Below are 16,816 nucleotides of genomic sequence, written 5' to 3'. Positions count from 1 at the left end.
AACTATAGAAAGCTTATGAAAGAAATTGAAGAAACACATAAAAAAATGAAAAAACACTCCATATTCCATGGACTGAAAGAACAAATGTTGTTAAAATGTCAATAGTACCCAAAGCAATCTATACATTCCATGCAATTCCTATCAAAATAGCACTAGCATTCTTCACAAAGCTAGAACAAAGAGTTCTAAAATTTATCTGGAATCAGAAAAGACCCTGAATAGCCAAAGTAATGCTGAAAAAGAAAACCAAATCCGGAGGCATCACAATTCCGGACTTCAAGGTATATTACAAAGGTGTCATCATCAACACACTATGGTAGTGGCACAAAAACAGACAGATCGATGGAACAGAATAAGAATCCAGAAATGGACCCACAAACGTATGGCCAACTAGTCTTTGACTAAGCAGGAAAGAATATCCAATGGAATAAAGACAGTCTCTTCAGCAAATGGTGCTGAGAAAACTGGAGGACAGTGACATGCAGAAAAATGAACCTGGACCACTTTCTTATACCATACACAAAAATAAACTCAAAATGGAGGAAAGACCTAAACGTAAGACAGGAAGCCATCAAAACCCTGGAGGAGAAAACAGGCAACAACCTCTTTGACCTCAGCCACAGCAGCTTCTTACTTGACATGTCTCTGGAGGCAAGGGAAACAAAAGCAAAAATGAACTATTGAGACTTCATCAAGATAAAAAGCTTTTGCACAGTGAGGGAAACAATCAGCAAAACTAAAAAGAAGATATTTGCAACTGGCACATCAGATAAAGGGTTAGAATCCAAAATCTATAGAGTACTTATCAAACTCAACACCAAAAAACAAATAAGCCAGTGACAAAATGGGCAGACGACATGAATAGACACTTTTCCAAAGAAGACATCCAGATGGCTAACAGATACATGAAAAGATGTTCAACATCACTCTTCAGCAAGGAAATACAAATCAAAAGCACAATGAGATACCACCTCACACTTGTCAGAATGGCTAAAATTAACAACTGAGGAAACAACAGATGTGGAGAAAGGGGAACCCTTTCTGCACTGCTGTTGGGAATGCGAACTGGTGCAGCCACTCTGGAAAACAGTATGGAGTTTCCTCAAAAAATTAAAAGTAGAACTACCCTATGACCCAGCAATGGCACTACCAGGTATTTACCCAAAGGATACAAAAATGCTGATTTGAAGGGGCATATGCACCCCAACATTTATAGCAGCACTATCAACAATACCCAACATATGGAAAGAGCCCAAATGTCCATCAATTGATGAATGGATCAAGAAAATGCGGTATGTATATATACAATGGAGTACTACTTGGCAATCAAAAAGAATGAAATCTTTCCATTTGCAACAACATGGATGGAACTAGAGTGTATTATGCTGAGCCAAATCAGTCAGTGAAAGACAAGTATCATATGATTATACCCACATGTGGAATTTAAGAAAAACAGATGAACATAGGCGAAGGGAATCAAAAATAATATAAAAACAGAAAGGGAAACAAACCATAAAAGACTCTTAAATATAGAGAACAAACTGAGGGTTGCTGGCAGAATGTTGCATAGGGATGGGTTAAATGGGTGATGAGCATTAAGGAGGGCACTTGTTGTGATGAGCACTGGGTGTTTTATTTAAGTGATCAGTCACTAAATTCTATTCCTGAAATCAGTATTACACTATATGTTGGCTAACTTGGATTAAAAAAAAAAAAAAAGATAATAGTATCATGTCAGGGCTATATAAAGCTAAAAAAAAACAAAAAAAAAAACAAAAAACACTGAGGATCTAACTTCTGCTAGGTTACATTAAATGCAGTTGTGGCAAATGACACCGCCTGGCAGTTGTGAGACAATTACAGACAAGAATAGAACATGCGTATTACAGCTCTAAGTAAATAATAGGATGTCTGTGTACTAATTTTCAATGTTAGTGTCCTTTAATAAAATTCATTTCTTTTTTAAAAATTTTTTAATATTTACTTATTTTTGAGAGAGAGAGCATGAGTAGGAAAGGGGGAGGGGGAGAGGGGAGAGGGGAGAGGGGCACAAAGAATCCAAAGCAGGCTCCAGGCTCTGAGGTGTCAACAACAGAGCCTGAGAGAAGGCTGGAGCCCACAACCATTAATCACATCATGACCTGAGCTGCAGTTGGATGCCCAAATGACTGAGCTACCCAAGTTCCCGTAAAATTCATTTCTTAAAAAAAAAAAAATTCTATCCCATATTACTGAAAATATCTTCACGATTATTATGGCTGATACTTCTATAAAAAGCTTAAGATTCTGTACATATAAAAGGGACATTTCATTAAGAGGAACATGAGGGAAAGGCAGTGAGAAAAAATGAGAGGGAGATTCCATCAATCAATACCTGCCACATGCATTAGGAGAGACAGAAAAATACAAACTCAACTCACTGACAGAACTCCCTGACTTACAACTTTGTTAGAAAGGAAAAAGAAATCACTGTGGTAACATAATTGGAGAGGAACAATATGCTTCCTATACTGAGGTTTCCACTCGAAGAGGTATAGTTATGCTCAAAAGAAAAAGCAATTGGGGCTGGGATAATCTAAGAAGGCTTGAGGAGGAGAAGCTTGAACTTAGATTTATAATGGGCTAAAGGAGGAGGGACAGCTTTCCACAAAAGGAAAACAGTAGGGGGCAAAATTCTGAGTCCTGACAGAAAGGCACCCTGGCCTCCAGACACCTGTTGTCCAGGACCAGAATGGGTTCACTAGTGAGGGTTGAATAAAGGCCTCCAGCTGTGGCCGAGGGACAGTATGAGGGAGTCTTTGGGGGAGTTTACCAGGGGACAACTACCTGGCCCAAAGGCCTTACTCAAGTATTTCTTATTTAGCTGGGCTGGAGGAGGTTGCTGAAGTCCTTGAAAGCGGGGCTTATGCTGAGAATTTTGATACTTTAATCTGAGTGGAATGGATGAGATTGGGAGGATACAGAAACAGCTTCAGCTGTACTCCCTGGAGTAGTTTCAGATTTTATCTAGATCTTCTGATGAGGGAATTGCTCTGTTTACTATAGCACTTCACATAGGTTTGAGAAAATTTAAATTTTCCACACCAAAGAATGGGGAGGTGGTGTTGGAGGTTATGGGGGTGTCCAAACCTCCCAATTGATACCTGTTGTGACTCTTGTATGCTTCCTAGTCTTTCCTATGGGACACAGCTTTGATAGCTTAACCCCAGAGAGAAGGTAAGACCTGTTTGGGATGCTTATTACACTGCTGTACTCGTAACAGCCTGAAAAAAAAAACCTTTCAACAGTTTTAAACATTTAGAAAAAGGCATAAAGTGAAAGAAGGAGATTTTCAAATTGGTGTGGTAGAAAGAGGAGCTGGGCATTTGAGTGAAATCTGATGCTGTCACTTACTAGTTTTGTGCCCTGGGAATACTTGTTTTTGTGCCTGTTTTTCTACAAGCACAATAGGGAATTGTGAAAGAGGTTTTCAGCTGGCTTGTACAGCACCTCCCATCATCTTCTCTTGCAGACCTTTGGAAATATGTGTTGTACTGGCAGAGCGAGGGTGGGGGGCAGAGGGGAAAGTAAAGGTGTTTTGGATTGTCTCTCTCAGAAGTGCCATAAAACTAGTGGGCTCAACCAAATGTCTTGCAATACCTGAGGCATGCAGCAAATGAAGAAAAGTCCTGCTCCAAATGCCACAGGACCACTGAGAGTCCTCAAAAATCCCTCCAACTTTAATCTGAGGACTTCACTAAGCCTTGGGCTAGGACGCACGCAGCACCATAGACCAAAACCTGTCTGGCGCGTTCCCCCAACTTCATCAGTGGCTAACCAACTCATCACTCAGTTTTCTATGTAAATTCCACTTCTTCGAGACACCTGCCCTAGCGCCCATACCGATCTTACTATTATATTGTTTTATTATTACCGGATTAATCTCTGCCTCCCTCCACCCCTCGGTAGACTCCATAACAGCAGGATTCGTGGATACCTGCCGGGCTTACAGTTGCACCAGCAAACACTATCTGAATAAACCCGAAGAGCTGATGAACCGAGAAAACACACAAGTCGCAAACGCGGGCCGAGACGAGGGTTGACGCCACCGCCCCCCCCCCCCGTAACTTCCGCCCTTTCCCGATCCTCCCAGTGCCCCCTTCTCCTTGCCTGTGTTTGTTTCCGGTGTTTCAATAAAGCTCGATTCGGCTCGAAGAAGACCTGTTCTTCCGGGAAAATGGCGACTCCCGCTCGTGCCCCGGAGTCCCCGCCGGTCGCGGATCCGGCGCTAGCCGCGGGGGCTGCTGAGGAATCCGAGTGCCCGCCGCCTCGCCAGCCTCAGCCCCCGCAGAATGTCCTCGCTGGCCCGCGGCTTCGAGCCCCAAGCTCCCGAGGACTTGGGGCGGCGGAGTTTGGCGGAGCTGCAGGAGATGTTGAAGCGCCAGGAGAGACTTTTGCGCAACGAGTAAGCTTGGGTCCCGCCGAGTCACTGCCAGCCCCCTTTGGTTCGGTCTTCTTGGGACGCGTTCCCTCGCCTTCTCTCACATCGGGTTCCCTACCCTGGAAGGTGACCTTGCCACAGTCAGACCTTTCCGGTCCCGCTGGCGAGCGGACGGCCTCCAGCCGCAAAGCCGGCTGCGTCCTGGTCTGGCACGTAACGCCTGCGGAGATTGCTTTATGCTGAAAGGCTGCTTACCGTTTCAGCTGTTCCTTAGCTTCGCGTTGATTTTAATTGTTTGACTACTTCCCTGAAGGGAGGGTCTGTGTCCTAAATCCTTTGGTAATCCCGCTCCACGGCGGCCCGTATCGTGCCCAAAACATCTTGTCAATTTCATCTTTCGATCCTGTTTTTACAGGAACCGTAGGAAAGGGTAAGAGTGATAGGATATAAAGTGCAGATATATTAGGCAGAAAAAGTTTGTCTCATTCAGTTGGCCGACTTGACGGTAGCAGGGGAACGATAAAATGAAAGCGATTTTTTAGGAAGCTTATTTTAGCAGCTTGGTGCAGGATGGTTTTGAGGGAATAAGAGAAGATAGTTGGTTATTTCCAGCGAAGTTCCCAGCAAGAGGGCTGTATTTTTAAGGTAGTTATGGGATTGGGAAAACTACATCAGGCATGGAATAATTTGAATATGTAGGTGACAGAGAGTGCTGAAGTTTCCAGACTGTATAGAGAACCACTGATAAGAACAGAAAACCTGGGGAAGGGAATAGCTCTGTGGTTGATTTTCTTTAGAGGGTACTGAGTTGAGGAGAGAATTTTATCTACTTAAAAGCTGGAGAAGTCATGAGGATCAGGAGCGAGAAGGCGGGGAATACATAGGAATTGCAACTGGAGAGGAATATTAATGTTGAAATTGTGGGAAGGAATGTAGTGTGAGACATAGAATAGGGAACCCGAGGTATAATCTTCCCTCCGTCTATTATATGGATAAAGAAAAGAGAATCTGAAAAGGAACTTCTGTCACTTAGCAAAAGGGTCAAATGACCATTTGGAAGCTTTCTAGTAGAGACAAACGCTTGGACTTTTTGAGAATGGGATTTTGATCTAGAGCAGATAATTAACTTTTTTGGTCTCTGGGACCCGTTTAGACTGTTAAGACTCACTGAGCCTCCCAAGGAGCTCTTGTTTTATGTGTATCTACTGATATTTACTGGTGTATTAGGAATTACAGGTGAGAGATCTTTAAAACACCAGAATACACAATGATTAGCCATCAGAGCAGTGATACCATCACATATCATGTGACCTCTGGAAAACTCCACTGTACCCATATGAAAAAATGAGCATGGATATGGCAAATAATGGTTTAGTATTATTATCAAAATCATTTTGACCTTGCAGACCCATCCACCTTCCCTCCCCAGTAAGATCTTGGAGATCACACTTTAAAAACTGCTGATTTTTGGAGTGCCTTACGGAGTATTATCATATGCTTAAAATACTTCTGCTGAAATTTAGACAGATGAGGCATATTCCTTATTCTTCCTACATCCCTTACTTTTTAGGGTATTTAGATCACGACTCTTATTTCATTCCTCTTTTGAGACCGTTGGAAATCAGATTTTTTACTTAAAGATAGATTTTTCTCCCTTTGAGGATAATGCTTTGTCTTTCTATCTCAAGTTTAAAAACATGGCTGTAACATATACATTTTTTTTTCCATTTAACAGAAAATTCATTTGCAAATTGCCCGACAGAGGTAAAAAGATCTTAGACTCTTTTGCCAAACTGAAAGCTGCCATTGCAGAACGTGAAGAAGTTAGAGGAAAAACTGAACTGTTTCATCCTGTTAGTTTAGACTGTAAGCTAAGGCAAAAAGCAATTGCAGTTGTTGATGTGGACACAGATCAGGCCCAGAATTCTGACCAGATACTTGATACTTCGTCTCCAGTTTGTGGCTGTTCCTCTGTAAGTAACTTCAAGTCGTCTGAAACAACCTCACAACCACATCCTACTCACAAAGGCGATGAAGAGGCTCCCGAGGTTGAGGACACAGTGAGCAAGTGCCCGGTTCCCAGTAGCAGAGCGAGTATGCCTTCCTCTTCTGAAGCTGGTGAGCGTCTCCCTCAGCGTCGTGTTTCAAGTCAGGCAGAAGATCATTCCAGCAGCTCGGACAACCTGTTTATTGACAGGTTACAAAGGATCACAATTGCGGACCCAGGTGAACAGCATTCGGAACAGGACAGGAGTGCTGAGAACTTGGCAGGGCTTTGTCGTGGGGCACAGAAGAAGCCTCATTACATGGAAGTGCTAGAAATTCGAGCCAAGAACCCAGTGCCCCCACCACATAAATTTAAAACTAATGTGTAAGTATCATCAGAAACAGGCCTGTCACGGGAACTTACTCTTTGTTAAACTCAAAAAACTGGGAGAATGCTTTTAGTTTGCTGGACTTTGTGTGGGATCTGCTTATAGTTAGGTGAGAGCATATTGTGGAAACAGCCTCGCTGGGGTGGAGGATTCATGTTGGAAAATCCTTTAGGTTTTTAGCCAGAATTGAAAAGGTTTCAGATAGCAGGTGGAGTATTGAATTTCAGGGTGTTTAGCCAATATTTGATATTAAACCCAGAGTTAGAGAATTTATTATGACTTTATTTTTCACAACAGTTTTTTGGTATGCAGCTCCCCCCTTAGATTAGACGGTAAGTTAAGGGAAAAGCAGCTTTAGAAGCTTACAGACATCTCGGTGAAAAATATCTGCGTGCTCATGATATGTAAGCAGCTGGTGCTGGGGTGACACACAAGTAAAGCTCCTGCTCCTCAAAGAGCTCAGGATCTAGATGAAAACCCAAGCCTTACACATTTCAAAGAACATTGAACTATATGATAACTTCAAGGGGAAGGGAGCCGAGAAGGGTTAAAGAAACTGACAAACAGATTCAGGCAGGACTGGCAAACTAACCTTGCCATAGTTTTGTTTCTGAGTCTCCAGAAAAAGAAAAGCTCCTTGAAGAGAAAAGAATGTTATTCACTCATATGCAGATGTAACATTCAAATCAGGGAGTGGTTACTGGTACTGTGCCTGCCTGTATTTACCAGGATGTAACATGAGATACAAAGTGGAATCACTGCTGTCTTTCTTGAAAAAACTCAAAACCTCTAGTTAGAAGTACCTAAAACTTTTATTACAGAATTGCTATAAAGAGACTAAAGTTTAACCCTGCCATTTTTTTTTAACTTGAAAACATTTTTTCTTCTATATAGAAAACCAGGATTATATTACATTAAAATTTAGTTAAGAATAATCTTTGTGCCCTCTGTCGGTAATCTGTCATCTTGTGTGCAGTGAGGTAGGTTTCTCACTTCTGGGAAGACAGAAAACCAGAAGCATCATCTAGTTGGTCAGAGAATACATGGATCCTGGTTCTGGGTTATGGTCATATAGCTGTAGGTGGGAGTGGGGAGAGCCAGAGGGCCTCCTGTACAGTTAAAGCAGATCAGGAAAGGCTGGCCTGGTCAGCTGTGGATTGAGGGATTCCATGTATGAACAGCCTTTGGCTCCTTTTCTGCTCTTCTGGCTCCAGAATACCACCTGGATGCTGGCAGCTACCCCTCCTATCCCTCTACCTTAGGTCTTCCGGAACTTGAGATCCGCATGGCCCATTATATTTGAAACCATGTGGGTGTTCTATGGCACCTCAGCTTTATCATGTGCCGGATAGAACACTTCCTTCCTGCACTGACTTTCTCCTATATTCCCTAAGTTCATGGTGCCACCACTTTGGTTTTTTTTCCCCAAGGTGTGTTCCTTTTTCTTCATATTTGCTAGCCAGAAAGACCCGCCTGATGTATTTTGTTGACCTTCATCTCTAGTCATTCTTATTTTCATCCTTTCCTATCAAAAGGGAAGGCTCTCATCCCTCTCTTGGGCTATAACTGACCTGTTCTGGATTCTAGTCTTATGTCTTCCAGCCCATCCACTCCACTGCTGCCAAAATGAAGTTAGTAAAATGCAGATCTGAATCCGGTACATAGAACAGAACTCTTTGCTGAAGACTGGGCCAGCCAACTCCCCAGCCTTATCTTACCGCTATTCCTGCATGCCCTAGCCCCTGAACTTCCCTATGTCTCACCATATTGCCCCTCATTCCCACAGTGAGCATTAATTATTCCATGACTCCTCAGAATTCACTGTTTTAAAGCTTTTCTGACAACCTTCCTGTCTCCCGTTAGAACTGGTGGTTCAGTGGTGCCTGGGTGGCCCAGTTGGTTAAGCATCCGACTCTTGGTTTTGGCTCAGGTCATGGTCTCATGGCTTTGTGAATATGAGCCCCGCCGTTGGTCTCTGTGCTGACAGTGTGGAGCCCACTTGGGATCCTCTCTATCCCTCGCCCGCTCATGCCGTCGTCTCTCTCTCAAAATAAATAAACTTAAACAAAACTGGTGGTTCAGCTCAAGTGTAAGGTTTGAAGAGAGAAGGAAAATATAAAGAGCTTGTCAGTCTACCTATTATCTGTTAAAAACAGTGGGTTGTCATATATCACTCTCCAAAGAAGGGCCGATTTAAATACTCCTGCTTTTGAAGTAAATATGTTTAAAAATGGGAAGGATTTGTATCTACAAATAGAAATATTGGTAAACTCCTATTACCTTTGCAGAAGAATGAATTGCTAGGTTAAAGGCCGCTTCTGTGTGTGAATGTTGTAAACACGTGTCTATAAAAAGGAAACAGTCTGATGACAGAACATAAATTTTCCCTCCTTCAGATTACCTTCACAACAAAATGATTCATCCAGTCATTGGCAGAGAACAGGGTCTCCCATTTCCTTGGAAGAAAGGCGGCTCAGGGATAAGAAGCATCTTGATGACATCACAGCAGCTCGGCTCCTGCCACTTCACCATATGCCCACACAGCTGCTCTCCCTGGAAGAATCTGTGGCACTTCAGAAACAGCAGAAACAGAATTATGAGGTATTAAGAGTTTTACGTGTTTCTTGAGTGTGTGTTGGATGCTGCTAATCAGAGTTCACTCCAGCAAGTTCAGAGAGGACAGAACTTAATAGAAGGGAGTAGGTGCTTGAGAAATGGCTGGCTAATGCCGTTGGCTCTCAGGTGTATGCCTCCAGTTTTCAGAGTCTCGGAAGTCTGCAGGGCCCAGCTGGAGATGATCCCAGCTACCTGCAGCAGCAGCAGAGTGGGGAGGAAATGTGGGGAGACTCAGGCAGAATTCCCCATCTCTTAAAGCCTATGCTGTTAGGCTAGCAGAAGTCCTACTTCTCTGTCTTGTATCTCGTAAACCCCATGTGAGAGATTCTCAGTGTAGAATCTAGTCTCAGTGGTAGAATCAGGGAAGTGTTTTCAGGTTTCCATCTCCTGCCAAACAGGGAAGAGCATAACCCTGAGGACTACTGTGGTGTCACCAACAGACGTTTGGACACTAAGCATAAAAGCATGATCTGCAGGGGCACCTGGGTGGCTCAGTCAGTTAAGCGTCCAGCTTGGGCTCAGGTCATGATCTCACCGTTTGTGGGGTTGAGCCCCCTGTGGGGCTCTGTGCTGACAACTCAGAGCCTCGAACCTGCTTCTGATTCTGTGTCTCCCTCTCTCCCCCTTCCCCACTCACACACACTCTGTCCTCTCTCAAACATTTAAAAGAGAGAAAGCATAATCAGCAGGCCCTTGTGAAGACAGAAGAGTCTTTAGTCGCCTGCTTTAGTGACTTAATTTTGTATAGCACTTTCCTCAAAGATCTGGGAGTTCTGCAGAGAACTTTAAACATATATATGAACAGTTTATGTACAGACTGATGGGATGGGAGAAAACAAGTGTGAGGGCAGTAGGGAGAAAAGAAAGAGTCCAATATACTTAGATAGGAGTAATTTGAACCTCCAGGAGAACAGCAGCTTAAGTTCCTAGTATTGTTAGCTAAATTCTAATCAGGTGCCATACCCCCAGTTAATACAAAACTAGGCTGTTATTCAGTCTTGGCTTTTCACAAAAGTTCCATTGGCGTGGGTTGTTGGCATTTTCAGGGCACTCCATTTTAAAAGCCATTTTTCTTCCTCATGTATTAAAGTCTTACTGCCTAGCTATGACTGCAGCAGTGGGGAATTGTTTTTTAAATTGTTTATATGATGTTCAGTGCCTGTCCTAAGATATTTTTAAATTGAATTCATCTCCTCCGTTTGACACTGGGTTCCTCGTCAGAGTAGTAGTAGCTCGCACCCAGAATCTTCGTGGCTTCAGGGAATGAACTGAAGAAGTTCCCAGGCATAGGGTCAGAAGTGTGAGAAAAGTGAAGAGCCAGATGAGAAATGGGCATTGTCACCTGCCATCAGTCAGTCAGCGGTAATGTCCATGGGTGTACATGAGCACACTGCCAGTGTCCAAAACGTACTTGGACTTTCAGTTGCTTAGCTGTTTTCTTGGGAATATTTGGAGAGGGATAGTCAGCTTTTTAGTATTGGTTGCTTGATTTTCATTGTGACATTGGAATGTTAACTCTCAAGCCTAAAAGCCATGACTTCATCTGGGAAAGAAGATTCTTTTTTGGAGGATCAGCACAACGGCGTTAGTGATTTTTTGACGTTTGATAGTTCAGACTTCTGTGAGTTTGTGTATACACGTGCATGTGTCCACATACTTAAAAATCTATCCATGTTTGTCTTTTAAAAATTTGTTTTAATGGTTATTTATTTTTGAGAGAGAGAACACAAGGGAGCGGGGGAGGGGCAGCGAGAGGGAGACAGAGGATCAGAACAGGCTCTGTGCTGTGAGTGCAGAGCCTTAGGCAGGCCTCAGACCCACAAACCGTGAGATCATGACCTGAGCTGAAATCCAAGAGTTGGCCACTTAACCGACTGAGCCACCCAGGCGCCCCCATGTTTGTAACTCTTGCAGCACTAAGCAGGTTACTCAGTTTCCCAAGTAGAGGGGGAGTATTTCCGTGCACTGTTGTCTATTATTGGAAATGTGACCGCAACTGTAGCAGGCTAGTAGCTCTCCCCAGCATTGCCCGCTTGTGTCTGTGCTGGGCACAACCTCAGACTTGTCACATTGCTACAGAGAGCACTGAGTGGGGCGGTGTGCCCCTTGATTTCCTTTTCTCTTTAGAGGACTTCTATTGCAAAAATTGCAGGGAAGAAGATGTGAATGTATAACTATTTGTTTCGATTTTTGTTTTCAAGGAGATGCAAGCCAAGCTCGCGGCACAGAAATTAGCTGAAAGGCTTAATATAAAGATGCAGAGCTATAATCCGGAAGGGGAGACTTCGAGGAAGTACCGAGAAGTAAGGGATGAAGATGATGATCAGTCCTCTGGTGAGGAGTTCTGAAGACGGGCATTGGGATAATGCCTGAATCTCTGTCTGCTGAGATGTCATGGTCACATCAGACTTTCTAACAAGTATCAAGATCAGTGTCAGGCATTGTTGAGGGAAGGAATTTTATAAAGTTACACAAAGGTAGCTATTAAAAGAGCCCAGTTTGTCTTTCAGGAGAGGACTTTGATGTGCTTAAGAAGTTTAATATTTGAATATTGTGTTTGACCATATTGTATTAAAGTTCTGCAGTATGCTGTGTGTTGGTCTGATATTTTAGTACATAGTAAGCACGGTTTTATTTTCCTCTAAGCCAAATGAAAGCGGGTAACTGCTCTTTTCCTTATTCTTACCTCTGTGGAATAGCATTTATTACATGTCTTTCAGTGAAATATTTGGTTGCCCCAGGCATCACCTAAAATGAATTAGGAAGATAAAGTTCCCTGCTTTTTTGAGTAAGGAAGGGAGCAGTCTAGAGAATTTTATGCATGTTTGCTGCATGGGGTTGAGGTACTGGATGTGAAGTACCTAGGAAGGCACTCATAGAAAATTCTTAAATGTTTGTTTCCTTCTTCTGTCTTCCCTTTAGGAAGAATGTTCTCTTTCTTCTGATTAGGAATGAGGAGTACTTTTAGTTGATGCTGGAGGGTGGAGGATCTTTCTGGATGGTCAGATTTGCCTGGAGTAACACAAGATACAGGAAAAGTCTAGGGTGACTGTGTAGGGGAAGGGAATAGCTGTTCGTAGGCTTGCCCTAAGAGGTGACCAGTTCAGTTTGGTAAGAACACCATTTTTTTTTTTAAAGCGACAATTGAATTTTCAACACATAGCTTGCCTCTCCCCAGCCCTGCCCCAAAGAAGCATATATAGACTACAGAAATCTCCATCCCATATGTATACATGTTTATGTAATTTTGAAGGATTATGTGGAGATTTCTTTGTTTACTCTGTTGGAGCCTTTAAACAGTGTTGAAAGGAAGAATAAAATAAGAGCATCTTCATAATGTTAATGGTGATGTTTTACTGGTGCTTAAATTTAACTTGCTTTAAAAGAGACTTTCATATATGAAATTTTCATGAAGACACATTGAGGTGTGTGATAGGAAGGGCTCAGTTCTCTATCACGGACATACGGGCACCGCTACTGCTTTCCGTCCCCTTCCACCCCTCCGCCCCCCCGGCAAATATAGAAATACCCTGAGGTAACAAATTCATTATTTCTGCTTTCAAAAACTAACAGTAAATGGATTTTGCAACATAAAATTATTCTTTAGAGAATAAAATAATACACTTCTGGAAAGCCAGGTAATACGGAAGGGCTCACGTGCATGTACACACAGTCCCCTGTATTCGTATCACCTAGAGAGAGCCTCTGTTAAGGTTTGGGTCTATTTTGCTTTTACATACTTTTCAATGCATAGCTATATGTTTATATTTTCAATAATGCAATCATACTGTACGATGTTTCATAGTCTGCTCTGTGTATTGTAAACATTTTCCATGTTAGATATTTTGCATTTTAGATAGCTACAATTCAATTTTATGGTGTACCATAACTTGCGACACCAACTTATTAAGAACTTGATTGTCAGTTATAATGTAAACTGTAAACAACAATGTGATCAACATCTTAAAAGATAATCACATTTGTACAAAAATGATTTATTTCCGGAAGATACCTTTCTAGAAGTGAAATTGTTAGCTGGAAGTGTAGGTACGTTTGAGAGTCTTGATGTACGTCAATCACCATAAAGGTTGTGTCCCTTTATGTACCTGCTAGCAATATCAAACTCCCAGAACTGAAAATTGCTGTTGCAAGTGTTTGTAAATTGAATAATTACGGGAAAGGATTATTTTTAAAATTTGTATTTCTTTGATTACTTAATGAAGGGTGAGTGTTTTTTTCATGTTTGTTGACCATTTATATTCATTGTTTTGAGCGTTGCTTATTCATAACTGTAATTCCTTTGAGAGAGTGCTGTTTTTATTGGTTTATAAATTCTTGATGAATTAAGATGTCCGTCTTTTGTCATGTGTTATTGTTTTAGGTGTTACTTTCTTTTTAATACAGTTTGTGGTGTTTCAGTGTAGAAGTTTTCTTTAGGAGTCTACCTTTGCAGTTACCCTTGGGAGTGCCTTCCCTACCCCAAGGATGGAATGTATTTGTCCTTATTTTCTAGTACTTTTTTAAAATTTTACTTTTATATTTATATTAATTCAAAAGGAAATTTTTAATCCATCTGAAGTTTATGTGGGGATATATGAAGTAAGATTTAATTTTAATTTTTGCAAATAGTTGACCAGTTGGTTCGACATCATAAACCATCATTTCCCCATTGATTTGAAATGCTGTCATAAAATATGAAATTCTCATGTGTCTTTTGTGCTATGGGCCTACTTACGGGCCTTCCAGTTTTTCCTGCACTATTTTAATAATTATGGATTTAATCAGCATTAATATTTGGTATACAATTTCTCCCTCATTCTTTTAAATTCTATAAACTATAACCTACAGAAAAGTACCTAAAACAGGCGTGTAGTTTAATGGGTAAAGCAAACAGTTACGTAATCACAAACCAGATGCAGGAAAGCTACTGCCAGGACTCTGGAATCTCCCCAAGTGTCCCCTGTTGACACCCTATATATACCCCAGAGGTTACTACTATCCTGACTTTATAGTAATACATTCCCCCTTTTAAAAAATGGTTTTTACCCATCGATGTATACAATAATATGGTTATGTTGTTTTGCCTACTCTGGCCTGATACAGATGGAATCCTACTGTATGTGTGTTTGGTGTTTTTGACTCAACATTGTTTATAAAATTCATGCCGTGTATAGGTGTGGTTTATCCATGTCATTGCTGTGCGATGTGCCATTTCATCAACACCACTTCCATCGAGTGTGACGGGCACCTCTGTGATAGTTTCCGTTTTGGGCGAGGATGGGTGATGCTGCCACGAGTATCTTTGTGCACGTAAACACGTTTCTGTTGGGTATTTATCTAGTTCACTTGCCGGGATATAAGGCGTGTATTATCTTTCACATTTAGTATTCCCACCATCCCTGTCCAGCGCCTGTGACAACTCCAGTTCACTAACGATCTGCCAAATGGGGATTTTAGTCAACGTGATGTTTTTATGGTAGGCCTTCATTTTGGTTTTACTTTGCATTTCCCTAATCGGGGATGGCATCTAGCATCTTCATGTTTCCTGGTCATTGGATTTCTTCATTTGGAAAAGTGGTCATTCAAAACTGTTGTTCATCTCCTTCCTCGTTGATCTGGAGGATGTATTCCTGATACTAATCATTATTTAGTTACATTTGTTGTAAATATCCTCTCCTTCTCTGGATTACTTTTCAATTCTCTTCATGGTGTTTGTGATGAACAGAAAGTCTTCATTTTAATTGCAAAATTCTCAATCTTTTATGTGTAGTGTCTGAGGAATCTTTTCCTAACCTGAAGTCATGAACATATCCTTTTAAAATTGTTTTAGTTAAAAAAATGCCCTGTAATTTTGCCTTTCCATTGTGTCATGGACTCTACCCGGAAATGATTTGTGACTGTGTGAGGGAGGATCCTGGGGAGCTTCTTGTCCTGGCACTGTGCAGCGTATGGCTTGCCCGTGTGCGTGTTACTGACTCCCCTCTCTGGTTCTGTTAATCTGTGATAGTATCACTCCATGGTATTTATGGTAGCTTTGTGGTAAGGCTGGAGTAAAGCTTGCCATCCTATTCTTTTTTTTTTTTTTTAATTTTGAAAGAGGGAGAGTGCAAGCAGGGGAGGGGCAGAGGTAGACAGGGAGAGAGAGAATCCCAAGCAGGCTCCATGCTCAGCGAGGAGCCTGACCTAGGGCTCCATCTCACAAATAGTGAGATTGTGACCTGAGCCAAAATCAAGAGCTGGACGCTTAACTGACTGAGCCACCCAGGCACCCCATGCCATCCTATTCTTTAAGAGCGGTTTGGATATTTTTGGCTTTGCATTTTCACATTAAATTTTAGAATCAGCTTACTATGTTCCGCAAGAAGCAAAACGGACCAAAACCCTTGGTAGTGCAGATTTCCATTCGTTGAAAAAAATGTTTGATATTCCATCATTAATTAATTTTTTATTCCTAAAAAACTTAGGAGACAGGAGATCTGGAACCTTGCCATTTATGAAGTAATAACTATTTCAATGAGGATGACTAGTTTTGGGCTTCACAAGTTAAAGAGAAAATTGAGAACACCATTTTACTGTGAATACCTAAAGCATTGTGTAGTTTGGTTGAGATGAGTTAGCAAGTGAGGGATTTTATTTCGTAATGTGACATGATTCGATTTTTATTTTTCAAAACTACTATTTCTCCTGATTACGGAAAAGGAAACTGAGGCACAAGGACTTGAAATAACTTGTCCAAGGTCACCGAGTTGGAGATAAGGTTTGAACTCAAGCTGTATATGCTCTTAGCTCATAATCACTGTCGCCTCACCAACTCCAATCAAAAGGGTACGGACATAGTGGCCACGTTATCATCTGAATTGCAGGTGAACAGAAGTTAATTTTTGAAAATAAGTTTTAAGGAAGACTTTTTAAATGTTAAAATTAGGTTCAAAATAGGAAAATAGAGTGAATTTGCAGTCTAAACTCTTCACCTTCAATTTTCAGGTGATTACGTTAAGAGAAGGGAGTGCTGATAACCCGAATGGCGGAAGGTGTTTGAGGAATAATCTCATTATATAATAGTCACCTATAAGATAATAATTTCATAGGCCCTGTGTCTAATCCACATCACATTCTCTGGGGACCCTTCAAGGTGGACGTTGGCAGCTGTGGGTTTATCTCTATTTCCTGTATCTGGGATGTTGAGGTGATTCGCTCAAGGTCACTCAGAGGCAGCCAAGAAAAGAACCCCGTGCTCAAGGCTTCCGGGCACGTGACTGCGTGGCCTTGCGCACAAAGCCACAAACTGAAGTTACACATGGGCTTTAATGCCGGGCACGAGATCGGGTTACTCTCGGGTGTTTGTCAGGGTTCTGTGACTTAGGCCACAAAAGAGCTTTTGTTCTGATCATTTTTGTATTTGGAA

The 16,816-nt window shown here is 41.8% G+C and overlaps 1 protein-coding gene across 1 annotated transcript; it reads left to right on the top strand.

Moving 5' to 3' along the window:
• The first annotated feature begins 4,158 nt into the window (after positions 1–4,158).
• On the top strand, positions 4,159–13,758 carry POLR2M (RNA polymerase II subunit M). Its single transcript, XM_003987106.6, has 4 exons — positions 4,159–4,444; positions 6,156–6,791; positions 9,192–9,396; positions 11,613–13,758. The coding sequence occupies exons 1-4, from the start codon at positions 4,332–4,334 to the stop codon at positions 11,757–11,759; spliced, it is 1,101 nt and encodes a 366-aa protein (XP_003987155.3). The 5' UTR covers positions 4,159–4,331; the 3' UTR covers positions 11,760–13,758.
• Positions 13,759–16,816: the final 3,058 nt, after the last annotated feature.

The sequence above is a fragment of the Felis catus genome, chromosome B3, assembly GCF_018350175.1.
Source record: "Felis catus isolate Fca126 chromosome B3, F.catus_Fca126_mat1.0, whole genome shotgun sequence".
Classification (NCBI taxonomy): domain Eukaryota; kingdom Metazoa; phylum Chordata; class Mammalia; order Carnivora; family Felidae; genus Felis; species Felis catus.
This window is presented reverse-complemented; position numbering and strand designations above follow the sequence as displayed.